The sequence below is a fragment of the Petaurus breviceps genome, unplaced genomic scaffold (genome assembly GCF_028583685.1).
Source record: "Petaurus breviceps papuanus isolate PSGF00001 unplaced genomic scaffold, PetGlider_PUasm1.0 189, whole genome shotgun sequence".
In the NCBI taxonomy this organism is placed as follows: Eukaryota; Metazoa; Chordata; class Mammalia; order Diprotodontia; family Petauridae; genus Petaurus; species Petaurus breviceps.
In genome coordinates this window covers 2,203,222-2,218,027 of record NW_027185809.1, presented here as the reverse complement: position 1 = coordinate 2,218,027, position 14,806 = coordinate 2,203,222, and the positions used below count along the sequence as shown (strand labels likewise).

General features: G+C 35.5%; 1 protein-coding gene and 1 pseudogene across 3 annotated transcripts in view; one reads left to right on the top strand and one right to left on the bottom strand.

Annotated features, from left to right (window-relative positions):
• The window catches only part of ARID4A (AT-rich interaction domain 4A), a 92,171-nt gene that overhangs the window by 41,644 nt on the left and 35,721 nt on the right, over positions 1-14,806 (top strand). For all 3 annotated transcript variants that reach the window (XM_069091800.1, XM_069091801.1, XM_069091799.1), the window contains exon 10: positions 61-227. In XM_069091800.1, coding sequence (XP_068947901.1) covers positions 61-227 — 167 coding nt within the window. The remainder of the gene's footprint in view (positions 1-60; positions 228-14,806) is intronic.
• LOC138164202 (small ribosomal subunit protein eS24 pseudogene) lies at positions 11,666-12,333 on the bottom strand (annotated as a pseudogene).

Here is a 14,806-nt window from a genome sequence, read left to right as displayed (position 1 = left end):
TTTATATACTTTTGTAAAAATGTGACTTGGTTTATAGTAAGTAGATACTGTTCTTCCTAGGCCTCCAAAAAGCAAGCACTTTCTTGAAAACCAAAGTTGTTCCTGATAACTGGAAAATGGACATCAGCGAAATCCTTGAGTCGTCCAGTAGCGATGATGAAGATGGAGCAAACAAAGAAAGTGATGAAGAGAAAGAGAAAGAGAATGCGAAGGAGGAGGAGGAGGTGGTAAGTGAGATTTAAGGTGCTAAAGACAGAATCAAATGTTTAATAGCATTGAAGGCTCTTGCGGTAAAGGAATACTTCGTTTTTTTTCCCAGGCGAGTTAGCAAATATACTTTTGTTTCAGAAAAATATGACCTTCCACCTCTGATTTTTCTTAAAAAAAAAAGTTTCACTGTATTTTTATACGTTACCCTTTGTTGTGGTTTCCTCCACATGCTCAGAAAAGAAAATTTTTATTCAAGTTTAAATGAAGTTTTGGCTTTCCTTTGATAGCCACACTTGAAAGCTGTGCCTTTCCTGGTTGAAATTGGGTCTTAGGATTTTATTTCGTTTGACTGGTAAATGAAGGCTGCCTCACTCAAGTCTTTTTAATGCTTCATCATGGTTATGGACGTGACTCTGGGCTTCTGAACGTTATGCCCATCAAATGTAACCTCTGCTAGGTCGTCCCAACCTACAAAGGCTTCAAGTGAGCCCTGAAGTGGACTGTTCTTGTCCAAGGACTTTAGGGAAGTTCATCACCAAGTTGGCTGAAAATGAAGGCATTTTTCAGCTATAGCAGCCCTTGAAGACAACCTGCTTAGTAAGTTTTCATCTGCCTAGATGGAGAAAGTTCCCAGACCAATAAAATCATAGATCTTTGGTGTATGGAAGAAATGAAGTAAACATCAGGTCATTTATATTCATAGCCTGGTAGACTTATCAGGAGAGGCAGCCTGGTGTAGTGGATACCAGACTTGGAGTCAGGAACACCTGTGTTCAAGTTCTGCCTCTGACATAAACCAGAAGTGTGAGTATGTTCTAGTCACTAAACCTTCTGTGCTTCTAGCAGCTCTTTCTGTAACAGATGATGGTGGAGTTAACAGTGCTTTCATTTCTTTCAAAGTGAGCTGGCAAATCTGCTTTCATTTCAGCAAATGTAACCTTCAGCCTCTGATTTTTTAAAAAACATTTCCACTGTATCTTTATAAGAAAACAGTTTTACTTTATTGTGAGTTCTTCACGTTATCAGGCCACAATTCTTATTTAAATCCCTAGTTTTGCCTTTCCCAAAGCCAAGATGTCTTTCTAATGAAATCATAGGTCTGCAACATCTTCCCACTCCAAAATAGAAACAGTTTTCTTAGCTCTAAGTGTTGGGGAAAGGAGAAACAAATTACAAAAAGATAGTTCCAAATAAAATAATGATAAAATATAACTACTTTATTTTTATCAAAGATTTTTCCAGAAAAAGCCCATATGATAAAAGGTATTATTGAATATATAACAAATTTGTGAATTATAATGTAGTCACTCCCCAGGTTCTCACTTGTCAGTTTGCAAAGCTAGGAGACATTTCAAATTACTGTTAAACTTTTCGTATACACTTATGTGTATTTTTTAAGCAAACATATTAAAAATCTTATGAAATGCTCCTTTAAGTGCCATATGCTGTTCATATTTCATGTTAAATAATTGACTTCTCATGTAACATGAAATGGAAGCTTTATACTACATATCAGATCTTCTCCTTTTTGGATGAAGGAGTTAATGGGGAATAGAGATATTGAAAAGTGGGGATATGTGTGCATTCTGGGTATTTGCTTAGAAAAGTGTAATGTCTTTATTGCCTGAACAGATATCAGCTTCTTTGACAATAAAATGTTTATTTGGGGCGGGTGGGTCAGGGGCTGATAAAAAAGGTTAGGTCTTTCTTTCCCTATACTTCTCCGGCAATATTTGGTTTTGTTACTGAAATCAGAATGGCTGTTCATACTTACAGGATGCCTACTGTGTTGCTATAGTAACATGCTGTTAGTTTTATGTGAGCATGCTCAGATAGACAGGAAGGTTTAGCAGAGGCTTGGCAGGTTGCCAGTGGAGGTTTGCCAGATGCTTTGAAATGGACTGTCTTTCTTTTCCTTTCATGTAATGTCTGATTTTTATGTGGAAGAGAATGTAAGTAATGCAGTATAACTGTGTGGATGCTATGCCACGAGTAAGAAAGCAAATATTTACAAATTAGACTAAAAAATGCCTAAACATTGTGCTGTCTAAATAGAAGAGGAATCTAACCAGTTTACATTTGAAAGAAAATGCATCATATAGGTAAGAATATTTTGTATGTCTAATACATTGAATACCATTTCATTTACTAAAAACATGAACTTAAATTAGAATTATAGGCTTAAATGTTGTGGAAAATGTGGTGGGATCAAGGGTAAATAAATGTTTTCTGGTAAGAAGACAGTTGGAATCTATTTTTAGAAAATCAGAACGAATAATTATTTTCCTGAAATATGAAGTAGATTTTTAAACCAATATGTTAACATGATAGTCTAGCAAAACTGAAGTTGCAATATAAAGAGAATGTTAAATTTATTTTGTCTTTGTAGTTTCAAAAATCATATTTATTTATTTATTTGGGAGGATATGTGTTTTCAGAGTGAACAGGCCACATTTTGCAGGGTGTGAGCTGATGCAGTCTGTTACAACCTTTTATTAAGATCTATTAGAATTCTGCATTGTAAATGCTAAATATTAAATCTTTCAAGTGTGTTTTGTTCTTGCTACAATTTTTCTTTTCTTTCTTAGTCTTTATTCTGCCTAAAACCCCTGTGAATTTTTAAACAAAGGAAAAGAGAGCTCTGTTTCAAAATGTATATACAAATCTAAATAAGCAGTTAGCATTTTTTTCCCTGCAACTTATAAATATCATAATCTCTTCTCTAAGAAAATGAAAGTGCTATATAAAAGGATAATGAAGAACTATAGGTACCTATTGTTTGCAGGTGACAAGTAAGGGCATTAAATAAGGTGAAAACCCTGAGATTTAAGGCATCTATCACCCTGTTAGGTCATAAAGGCATTAAAGTTAATAAAATAGTAAAGTAGATTGGGTACTTTTTACCTATAGGGAAAAAAATACATGCACACTCTTTCCTTATCCCCCTATCCCAAATAGGGTCATTGTTTTATATGATTTATTGGGTTAAATTATATTTCACAAGGTTGTAAGTCTTGAATACATGCTTTATTGAACTGTTTGATTAGAACTGATTTTATTTTATTGTTTTCAGGCTAAACAAGTAGATTTTCTTGACTGAGTTTTTTGGTTGCTTAAAAAAAATAAACTGCATTTTGGGCAGCTGCTTCTAAGGATTCAATTGCTGAATCATTCCAGCTGATAGATGACACTTACTTTCTTTTTCATTTTTCGTTTCCTACTTTGCTTTGATAAAGTATAAGATACTTTCCTATCTTTGTCAAGTCAAAGACAGGGTAAGGCACTCAAAATATAAATTGAAATCTGATGACTATATAGCACAGGCCTACCTGACTTTATCATGATAGGCCCTTACTAAATAAATGAGGTCAGATAATTTTATTTCATTACGAATAGCCTAAACCACCTTGAAATTTAGCAAGGTCATTCAAAGGCTTTCCTTCTAATGAAGTGTAATTTGGTTACTGGTCAAACAGATAATCTAAAAAATCCTCTATGCTGGCTGGCCTTCGTGTTTTTGGGGCAAACAAATTTCATACAGTGAAATCATATGGTTATTTGATGCAGTGAGAATTTTAGATTTCAGGTTCAGGTGCATACTGACAACATTTTAAATGCTGGTATGTAAGTATTTTGATAACACCTATCATTTAAATGGCTATCAATAACCTTATCTTGGAGGAACTTTGGCTTTAAAATTCCCCCCCTCGCCTCTTTGGGAGGAATTAGGGTAATGTTACTATGGGTAGCTAATGTAGTTTAGACTTCAGAGAACTGCACAGGAAATATATTGATTGAATTATTTGGAACTGGGTAAGGTTTAAGAGTAACTGTTGCTCTGTTGCCAGAGGTGATTCTAAAGCTAAGTAATTTTGAATTAAATGTACTGAAAGAAGCATCTGTCTTTGATGTTAAAATCATAAATTTTCTATTTTGTTATTAGAGTAAGGAATAGTCCAATGTTAATTTAGAATATTTCTATTTAAAAAGTTTGTCATACTTTAGAAGACATAGAAAGTACAGCTTCAAAGGAATCAGTGGTGTCAACTTTTCATTTACTTTTAACTTATTTTTGTTTGGGTTGAATAGAGCAGATTAGCCTATGTGGGGGGGCGGTATTCGAAAGGGGATCATAGAGGGTTGTTTAGGACATCTAAGGTAACTATTCTAAAGGTATTTAGCCATTCTGAGAATTTTCTGCTCATTCTGTGAATAGATTTTTATCCAGATCCCCTAAACTGTTTTTGCTAAATGTTCATGGATTTTGGGGGTAAATTTTAAAAAGGAATTCTCTTGTCAGAAGTGAAGAAACATTTGTGGATGACCAATTCATGTACGTGTTGAGTAAAATTGCTTTATTTGCATGTTTGTTTATACAACTAAACTTTATTATTATTTATAATAATTTATTGGAAGCACTAATCTAAGCAGAACTAATTGCAGCTAAGTGAAATTTTCATAACACCTAAAGATGTAGACCTACTGCTAAATCATTGTTAAGTGCTACACCACTAAGGAATAAATATGGCTAATTGGTCATAATAATTAATAATTAGCATCAAGTCAGATACCAAACTTAAAAGGGTCAAAGTTCTTTAAAATAGTTTGTTCTTATTAATAGGTGAAACATATCTCCTACAAAATAGCAAGCCTTTTATTCATAGCATAAAGGATATATTCAGCCTTGCTTCAGGTCAGATCACACAGTACAAATGAACAAAATTTCCGAGGTTTTGCACATGCAAGTACTTTCACACATGCATGCACACCTGTGTACATACTTCCTGTTCATATTTAGCATTAAGAATAATGGGAAATCAGGGCGATTAGGTGGTGCAGTGAATAGAGCACTGTGGAGTCAGGAGGATCTGAGTTCACATCCAGCCTCAGAAACTTAACACTTTCTAGCCATGTGACCTTGGGCAAGTCACTTAACCCCAATTGCCTTGCCTTCCCCTCACCAAAAAAAAAGGAATAATGGGAAATCTTTACTAAATTGTCCTTATTAGCATGTACATTTGCTTTTTAGAGTGAAGACTTTTTAAAGTTGTGGTATTGGTATGAGTAGTTTCACCAACTATAAGAACTAGTTGGATAAGATTATAGCCAAAAGCAATTTGCTAATAGAGCCAATGTACAATGGATGGTATGGGGACAGGAGAAGAGATATAATATGAATTTCATTTATTGTAATACAAGATCTCCATAGAATATTTTTTGATGGGTCTAGATCTGTGATTTCGTTGGTGAAGGAAGCTCTTTAGTAAGGAAATATCTTCTGCTAATGCAAGTCAATAATTGTTCTATAGCTCAGTCTTAGAGAGTTGCTAGAGCCCCTGAGAGGATAAGTGCTTTGCAAGTGTCCTTGTCAGAGGACAGCCACCTTGTCAGAACTGGTCCCTAGGCCTTCCTAACTCTGGGGCAAACTCCCTATTATGCCATGTTGTATCTAAATACATAAGTTTTTAAAAATCTAGCTAAGTTACCTTTTCTGAAAGAATAAAGCCAGTGACAGCATGTTAGTGGAAAGAAAGTGGGATTTGGAGTCAGGATCTGGGTTACTGCCAGTGTAATACTGGGCAAATTATTTAACTTCTTTAGGCCTCTTGTTTCTTATCTGCTGTGAATAGAGTTGGATAAGATGACCTCTAAATTCCCTTCCTGTGCTAAATCTCATAAGCCATTTCAAAATCTTGAAACTTAAATTAACTGAGTGTAAAATTTAGGAGGAATTCTTTCTGTAAGCACCAGAATGGAATAGAGAATTTATATAGTAATTTTCAAATGATTGGGGAGAAAATGGAAATTTTGTACCGTGATTGTATAGCTTTTGTTTTTTAATGCTTTATTAACTTCTGATTTACATCATTCGTTTCCGCCAGATTTTGAGTTACAAATTTTCTCCCCGTTTTTCCCCTACCCACCGCCCCAAAATAGCAGTCCCACAGGATATCCCCTCCTCCAATCTGCTCTCTCCCATATTTTCTCCCATACCCCTTTCAACTTTTCCAGTGGATCTCTATGCCCCAGTGTCTGTATATCTTATTTCCCAATTACATGTAAGATGGTATTAATAATAATACACACACACACACACATATATTTGAATATTTGATTTTAAAACTTTCAATTCCAGATTCATTCCCTTCCTTCATTGTCATCCACCCTTACTGGGAAGATAAGCAGTTCAGTATAGGTTGTACGTGTGTGGCTAATGCAAAACAATAACATAGTAGATATATTGTAAAAGACTGACTCTATTTCCCTCCCTCCTATCCCACCTCCCACTTGTTCTATTCTCTACTTTGATCCCGTCCCTTTTCAAAAGTGGGTGCTTCCAACTTCCCTCCCCACCAGCCTGCCCTCCCTTCCATCATCCGCCCTCTCATCTCCTTCCCCCCCTATTCTCCTGGAGGGTGAGATACCCTATTTAGTGTGTATTTCACTCCCTCCTCAAGCCAGATTCAATGGGAATAAGGTTGACCCATTCCCTTTTGCCTTCCTATTCTTCCCCTCCATTGTAACCATTTTCCCTTGCCTCTTCTGTATGAGATAGTTTACCCCAATCTGTCTCTCCCCATCTCCTCTCATTATCTTCCTCTCTCACCTCTTAATTTCACCTTTTAAGTATCATCCCTTCCTGTTAAATTGGTCCTGTGCCCTCTAGCTATGTATACCTGTAAACATACATACACACATTCACATATGTATTCATATGCCCGTATATCCTCATATATATATATATATATATATATTTCTAATCCCTTCAACTACTGAGAAAAGTTTTATAAGTTGCAATTATTGTTTTACCATGTAGGAATGTTAATAATTCAACTTTGATAAGTTCCTTATGATTTCTTTTCCCTGTTTACCTTCTCATGCTTCTCTTGCTTCTTGTATCTGAATGTCATATTTTCTATTCAGCTCTGGTTTTTTTTCAGCAAGAATGCTTGAAAGTCCTCTATTCCACTGAATGACCATATTTTCCCCTGAAACATGATACTCAGTTTTGCTGTGTAGGTGACTCTTGGTTTTAATCCCAGCTCCTTGGACCTCCAGAATATCGTATTCCAAGCCCTTCGATCCCTCAGTGTAGAAGCTGTGATTGTATAGCTTTATTAGCTACACAACAGTGTTTTTCTGGAGTAACTGACACACTCAACTTCATTTCACAAATTTCTTGGCCAAAGCATGAATCATCAGGCTCTTTGTGTACAGACATCACTTTAAAAATAGTCATAAAGAAAAATAGCTTCTTTCCTCAACTAGCTGTAGTAGCATATCTGGAACCAAATTGATTTGTATTTGGCAACTGTGATTTTTGGAACCAGTGTTAATGATAGATATAAAGTTCTCTATCTCATTAAACAAACTAATTTCCTATCAATTAGCTTTTTAAAATTAAATGATTGATGGTGATTGAATGGTTGTCTTTGATGTGTATATATACATAAATGTGTAAGACTTTTATTTATGCCACTTAATATTTTATAAATATACTTAACTTGGCTCTACATTTTGACAATTTTAATATTTCTGAGTATTGAGTATTAAGATGTAGCTATATTAGAAATTATTTGAGGTAGCCTAATGAACAAATACTCTAATTATCTACTCCTACTCAGAATGGCTTTAGGGTCTACTGATTTAAATAAAAATACCAATACTTAAATTAAAACTTGAGGGATCAAGTGGATTCACATTTTGGAATTTGTACTGTGTTTTTTTCAGTTATCCCAAATTGATTTCTGCTGCAAAAACTCATCTCTTTAATAACTCCTTATGATGCAGCATGACAGAGAATAATGAAATCCCACAAACTCCAAAGAAATAAAATTACAAGTAACTCAGAGTAAGGGAGAGATAAGTAGGTTGTAGCATGTTAACAATGCAAGAACTAATGTAAAAGGCATCATATAGTAAGAATGACACATAGCAGGATCAACAACCCAAAGTGGTACATTGATTGTCCTTGAAATGTTCAAAGAAAAAGCAAGCCTTTGGGATGTTAGATACACTTTTTTTCTTACTGCAGGACCCGGGCAAGTATTACAGGATGAAAAAGCATGAAAGAGTTGCAACAGGCATTTGTGAAGGAGAACACACTTGTGAAATCATAGATCCACCCAATTTTGTTCTGGCTGGTATTTATTTTTTGACATAAGAATGATTGTCATTAAAAATAATGAATTATGTTTTCTTCATTACTTGGTGGCCAATCATCTAATGTTGGAACCCATATCAGTATCATACCCATGCCAGCCTGAAAAGCACCAAAGCTTACAATCTGCTGGTATGGTTTTCAGGAATCACTTATTTCCACATCACACTAACTCATCAGAATAGGACTTTAGTAAACGAACATGAATATGTTTTTAAGTGTTCTGAAGGATTATATAGTATTTTCTTCCTTCATTCAAAGTTTACAGATCAGTAACTTTTGGAAGCATTTTTCCATATACTTAAAACAATTTTTGAACTAAACTAAACAGAAGGACTTTAATTTTTTTCTGGGTTATTGTTTTTCTATGAGGGATTAATTGATTAATTACTTCTGAAAGTAGACATTTAAAAGTAGTTATTCTTGTTTGTTATATTTTAAGACTGTCACTTACCAATTGCACCACAGTTACATTTGTGGACATGGTTTTCCCTTGTAATTTACTGAGTTTGTAGCTAGGGCTATTTTCATATAAATAAAATTTGCTTAAGCCACTGTGTAGGAAGACTTAATTTTGCTCTACAAAAGGAGTATTTAAAAATAAGTATTTACTGAATGTGTAGTATTATTTGGTTTAATGTTATTTCTTTTTTATATCTTAGAAAAGGATGTATTATTTGAATTATTTGAAGATTTACTAGTTTGTATTTTAAACCAATAATATATTTATATTCTCACTTTTTATTTTAAAGAAATATCAGGTTAAAATTCAAACTGATTGCTTTTATTCAGCCTGGATGCCTTGGTTATGACCATATGATAAGAAATTATAATTTACAACTCGAGAGTATTCATTCCATTTATTTTGGAAGTTTGGAGTCATTTATAACTGAATAGTTGCTGTATATACATCATGTCAAACATAAAAGGAACAGCTATGAAAAAAACCAAAATTTGATTCTAAGTAGTAATTCTTGAAATATGGGCAGCTGAAAATAAAGCTTACATTTTATCAAAGAATTATATTAGGAGATAATTTATAAATATTAAGTTACTTAGAATTCTTTAGCAATTTACAAATTAGCGATGGCTTCTGATTTTGAAAAGCCTTTGGATAATTATGTTATTTTTGTTATAGAGCATTTTTATCATGAAATTCTAATGATGCTTTTCTTATTTCATGTTTTAAATTTTCATATTTTATTCTGAAAATTATAAAGCACACTTTAAAACAATAAATGAAACAAACTATTAATAGTTAAGCTAGAAGAGTTGATAAAGTTCTAAAAGATTGCCAGTCTCTTAAGAGTATCTAGAAGAGAGAGGTAGAAGGGCGATGATGTCAAGAAAGGAAGACTGACCAGGCAGTTGAATTTCCTTATTCATCCATCAGGGATTTTTAAACTCAGACATTCTTCGGTTCCTTTCTTCCTTCCTCTCAGCAGAGGATCTCACCTACTGCACTGAGACTACCAAGGCCTTCTATCCACCTGCTATCCCAGAAGTCTTTATTGAGCTCCATTCGCTCCTCTTTTGCTTCACTTTTTGAGGAAAAAGTAGCTCTTCTTGCCAAAGTCAGCCCCTCTATGGGTGACTTTAATTCCATCTTGTCCTTTATCCTCTGGGACTTTTGGTAATTCCCCTTCACTCCTCCATCTTTGACCTTGGCTTATCAACGTTCTCCTTCCCAGGTGTCTGCAGACATGGTGGTCTGCCTGCCTGCATCCTTTAAAAAAAAATCTTCAGTTTACTCTGCCATCACTCTCACCTTTTACCCTTCCTGGACTCATAGAAGAGTCAACCCCATAGTTATTGTCTCTGTTTCCTTACCTCCTGATAAACTGTGAGCACCTTATCAATCTGTCTTTTGACTCTACCAGTTACCAAGAACTCTTCTTCCCAATATTTCCATCAATTTCTTTAGCAGATTTAATGGCCTGTTCATAGTCCTCCTCCAAGCTTTTTGCAGCTTTTTCCACTGTTGTATACTGCTTCTTGGGGCACTTACTCTTTCCTTGGAATCTTTGACAATGATCCTCTTCACTCTTCTTCATTCATACCTACCAGCCTGAATGTTTCTCAGTCTTCATTGTAGGCTCATTATTTACGACCAGTTTTCCAAGTGAGGCTTCACCCCTGCACCCTCAGTCTACTACACTTTTTTTTCCATTTTTAATATATTTTGCAATTACATGGAAAAATAATTTTTAACATTCATTTAAAAAATTTTTGAGTTCCAAATTCTCTCCCTCTCTCTTTCCCCTCCCCCTTCATTGAGAAGACAGGCAGTTTTATATACATTATACATAGGTAGTCATGCAAAACAATTTCATATTAGTCATATTGTGAAAGAGAACACAGACAAAAAATAAAGTAAAAAATAGTATACTTCAATCTGTATTCAGATTTCAGCAGTTCTTTTTCTGTGGAGGTGGATACCATTTTTCATCACAAATCTGACAGAATTGTCTTGGATCTTTGTATTACTGAGAATAGCTAAAGCTTTCACAATAAAATTATCATAGAATATTACTGTTACTGTGTACAGTGTTCTCCTGGTCCTGCTTACTTCACTTTACATCCGTTCATGGAAGTCTTTCTAGGTTTTTCTGAGAGCATCCTGCTCATCATTTCTTATAGCACAATAGTATTCCAATACAATCATATATTACATTCTCTCAATTTCTAATTCTTTACCACCACAAAAAGTACTACTGTATTTTTGTACATATAAGTCTTTTTCCCTTTTTTTTTTAATCTCTCTGGGATACAGACCTAGTAATGGTATTGTTGGCTCAAAGGGTATGTATAGTTTTAAAGCCCTTTGGGCATAGTTCCAAATTCCTCTCCAGATTAGTCCACAACTCCACCAACAATGCATTCTCTTGATCTCATCCGATTACAAGGATTCAACTATCATCTCTATGCAGATAACTCTCAGATCTATATAGTGAACCCATATCTCTTCCTCTTGGTCTCTTATTATTAGATATTCAGTCTCATCAGCATCTCAACCTTGATATACCCATAAAGGCATTCTTTCTCTTTCTCTTTATACTATTGTCTCCTCTAGACTTCAGTTGAGATCACCATTGTCTAGGTTCACATTCTTGGAGTCATCCTCAGCTATTCCTTATATGATATAAGAACCTCACTGCCCCCTATGCAACCCACACATCCAAACCATTGCCAAACTTTCTTGCTTCTGTCTTCCTAACATCTCCTGATTCTCTAACTTTCTCTTCATTTGTTTGGCTATCACTGCTGTTAAATCCCTATCACCTCTTGCCTGGATTATTTTTTTTTTAAGTTTTACATAAGTTTATTCATGGTCAGATGAAAAATTATCTTCACAAATAAACATAATCCATAGTGCCTTTTATTCCTTCTGTTATGAAATCTCCAGCTTACTTTTTGCCAGCACCAACATTTGCCTTTGCAGTACCCCTGACTTTCTTCATTCTGTTCTTGCATTCTTTTCGCTGCTTTCTTGATGTCTTTTTCTTCTCATACAGGCCATGCCTTGCAAGTCTGTGCTTTGGTTCATTTTTCTTTGCATAGTCAAGGGAATCATAAATCATGCCAAAGCCTGTTGTTTTGCCACCACCAAAATGGGTTCTGAATCCAAAGACAAAAATGACATCTGGGGTTGTCTTGTACATCTTGGCTAGTTTTTCTCGAATTTCAGTCTTAGGCACTGTGGCCTTTCCAGGATGAAGGACATCTATAACCATCTGTTTACGCTGAAGAAGTCTGTTTGTCATGAACTTCCTGGTTCTGATGGTTACAGTGTCATTTGCTCTTGGAGCGCGGTTCCCGGCTAGTTTCAACATTGGAGCGGATAAGAGGCCTCCAGGAGACGGGCTGAGAGAAGAGTCGAGAGCCGAGCCGAAGGATGGCGCAGATGCGAGACGGATGGCGTCTAGACCCCGAGAAGACTCCCTGCCTGGATTATTTCAATAGCCTCCTAATCAGTTTTCCTACTTCTAGTCTTTCTCTTTTCCATTCCATTCTCCTCGAAGTTGACAATATAATCTTCCTAAAGCACAGATCTGAACATGTGACTCTTGGCATAAGATTTTTCAGTGATTCCAATCCTATCTAATGGTCGTTTATTAAGAACTTTCTATATACGAAGCACTTTCTAGGCATTAGGGACACAAAAGATAACAAAGAAAAACAGACCCAGGCCTTAAGGAGTTAATATTCTTTTTCAGATATGTAGCAATGGATAAGTTTGTATATGATTATATAAGGAGGAAGAAAACATGAACAACATTTTGCTATTTAGTATAATGATAGTATAGTATAATGTTCCTTGAGGCTGGAGACTTACTTTTGTTTTTCTGTCTCCAGCACCCAACACAGTGACTGGCTCATAGGAGGGCCATTCAATAAAATATTTGTGTATTGATTGATTGAAGCAACCAGGGAAGGTTACCTAGAGGAGGTGATACTGGAGCTGAGCCTCTAGGGAAGTCAGGGCTTCTAAGAGGTAGAGGTGAAGAGAGAGTTTATTTCAGGCATGGACATGGGAGGCAGTAGGATAGCTTCACTTGAACAAAAATGCCTGAAGAGCTGCTGAAGCTCCTGAGCAGAGGAGAGACACAGATGCAGGTTCTTTAGGAAGATTATTTGGAAAGCTATGAGGAAGGTATGGGTACACTTGAGAAGCAAAAGGACTTTTAGATTAAAACACAAGCCCCCAATCTGTCATTCAGAGCCCTTCACCATCGAACTCCAGTCCGCCTGTTTGTTTGTTTTACATCGTTTTCCTTCACGTAGTATATATGGCAACAAACTAACGTTCCATTTCTTGCCTTTGGAAAAATTGTCCCCAGTGCTTGGAATGTTTTCCTTCCCCACCCCTCCAAAAAAAATAAGGCAGTAGTGTGACTGACAATGTGAACAGTGGCTTAAAAAATCATGTTAGGTGCTGAGCCTGATACACTATAGTGTCTTTGGGAGCTGACTTCAAGAACCAAAACTCACATCTGATGATACTGTCCTACAGGGCACAGTGATTTTTATTCATTTATTTTCCTTAATGGGGTCCGGGGCAGCAGGGTAGACAAAAAAGGAATGATTTTATTGACCTAATGCAGTATAGCATACAAATAGCCTGTACCACTGAAAGTCATATATACTTATTTATACTTGTTATTATAAAATAATAAGTTTAGGGTTTATCTTTCTTGACCAGAATATTAGCTTTAAGTAAAGCAAGTTAAACACTGTATAAATTTGCTAATCAGCTGCATACAAAATGATGTTAAAAGAAAACCAGGACTTGATGGATTGTTAGGAAGACCTAGCTTTGTATTCTGCTTATGACAGTTGTTAGTTGTGTACACAGAGGTAGGTTACTGATGAATACTTAACAAGTTACCCTACCTGAACTTCAATTCCTCATCTTTAGGATGGTAATCAAAAAAGATAGATAGGGGTGACTAGGTGGCGCAGTGAATAGAGCACCGACCCTGGAGTCCGGAGGACCCGAGTTCAAATGTGACCTCAGACACTTAACACTTAGTAGCCATGTGACCTTGGGCAAGTCACTTAACCTAACTATTTGCCCTGCCTTCCCCCCTCCTAAAAAATTTTTTTAAAAGATAAAACAGTTATTAAGTACTTACTTTATGCCAAGAACTGTAGTAATAAGGGTCATAATGCTTTTAATTTCTACATGAATGAAATTGTTGTGAGAATCAAATGATACAGTATTGAAAGCACTAAGGTCAGTTATTTTTATTGTTATTAGAATGTGACAGATAGAGTCTAAGTTTTTCAAAGGCAGAGACTTTTTTAAAAATGATGATTATGGAAATACTTAGATCTATATAATGATTAAGATTTGCAAACACTTTATGTATGTTCTGTTTTTGTCTTAGCATCCCCAGTATTTAATACATGTCCTCGAGGGCTTAATGCTTGCTTGGTGTTCGTTGACTATTGTGTATTATTGTGCCTGTCTTTTCACACTCCCGGAGCATTGACTTTCATTCTTTTATCACCTTTACACATGTGATGGGTGTGTGGGGACATCTTAGGGTTGTTCTTCCTTGTTCTCAAATAAAGTTTACAAGGCCTTTTTGTTGTTTTTAGTTTTTATCATTAGTCTCAGTCCATTCTGAGATTTTGTATTCCTCACAATGTGGTGGTGCTTTTTGCAGAGTTTTCCTAGACCTTTTGCCTGCCTTTGCTTTCATCTTCTGCACATACTTTCTTAGCTAAGTTGGTCTGTGTTTCCTTTGAGTCTTTTATCATTCTCTTCAGCCAACTCCCTTTTTTCCTATCCAGTGAAATTGTTTTTCTATGTCATTAGAATTTCATTTTTGAACTCTTAGTGTCCCTCCTGGACTGACTTAGCATGTAGAATTTTAATCCGTGAAGTTTCTGTGCTTTGTTTGAATCACTTGAAATCTGCTTTTTTTC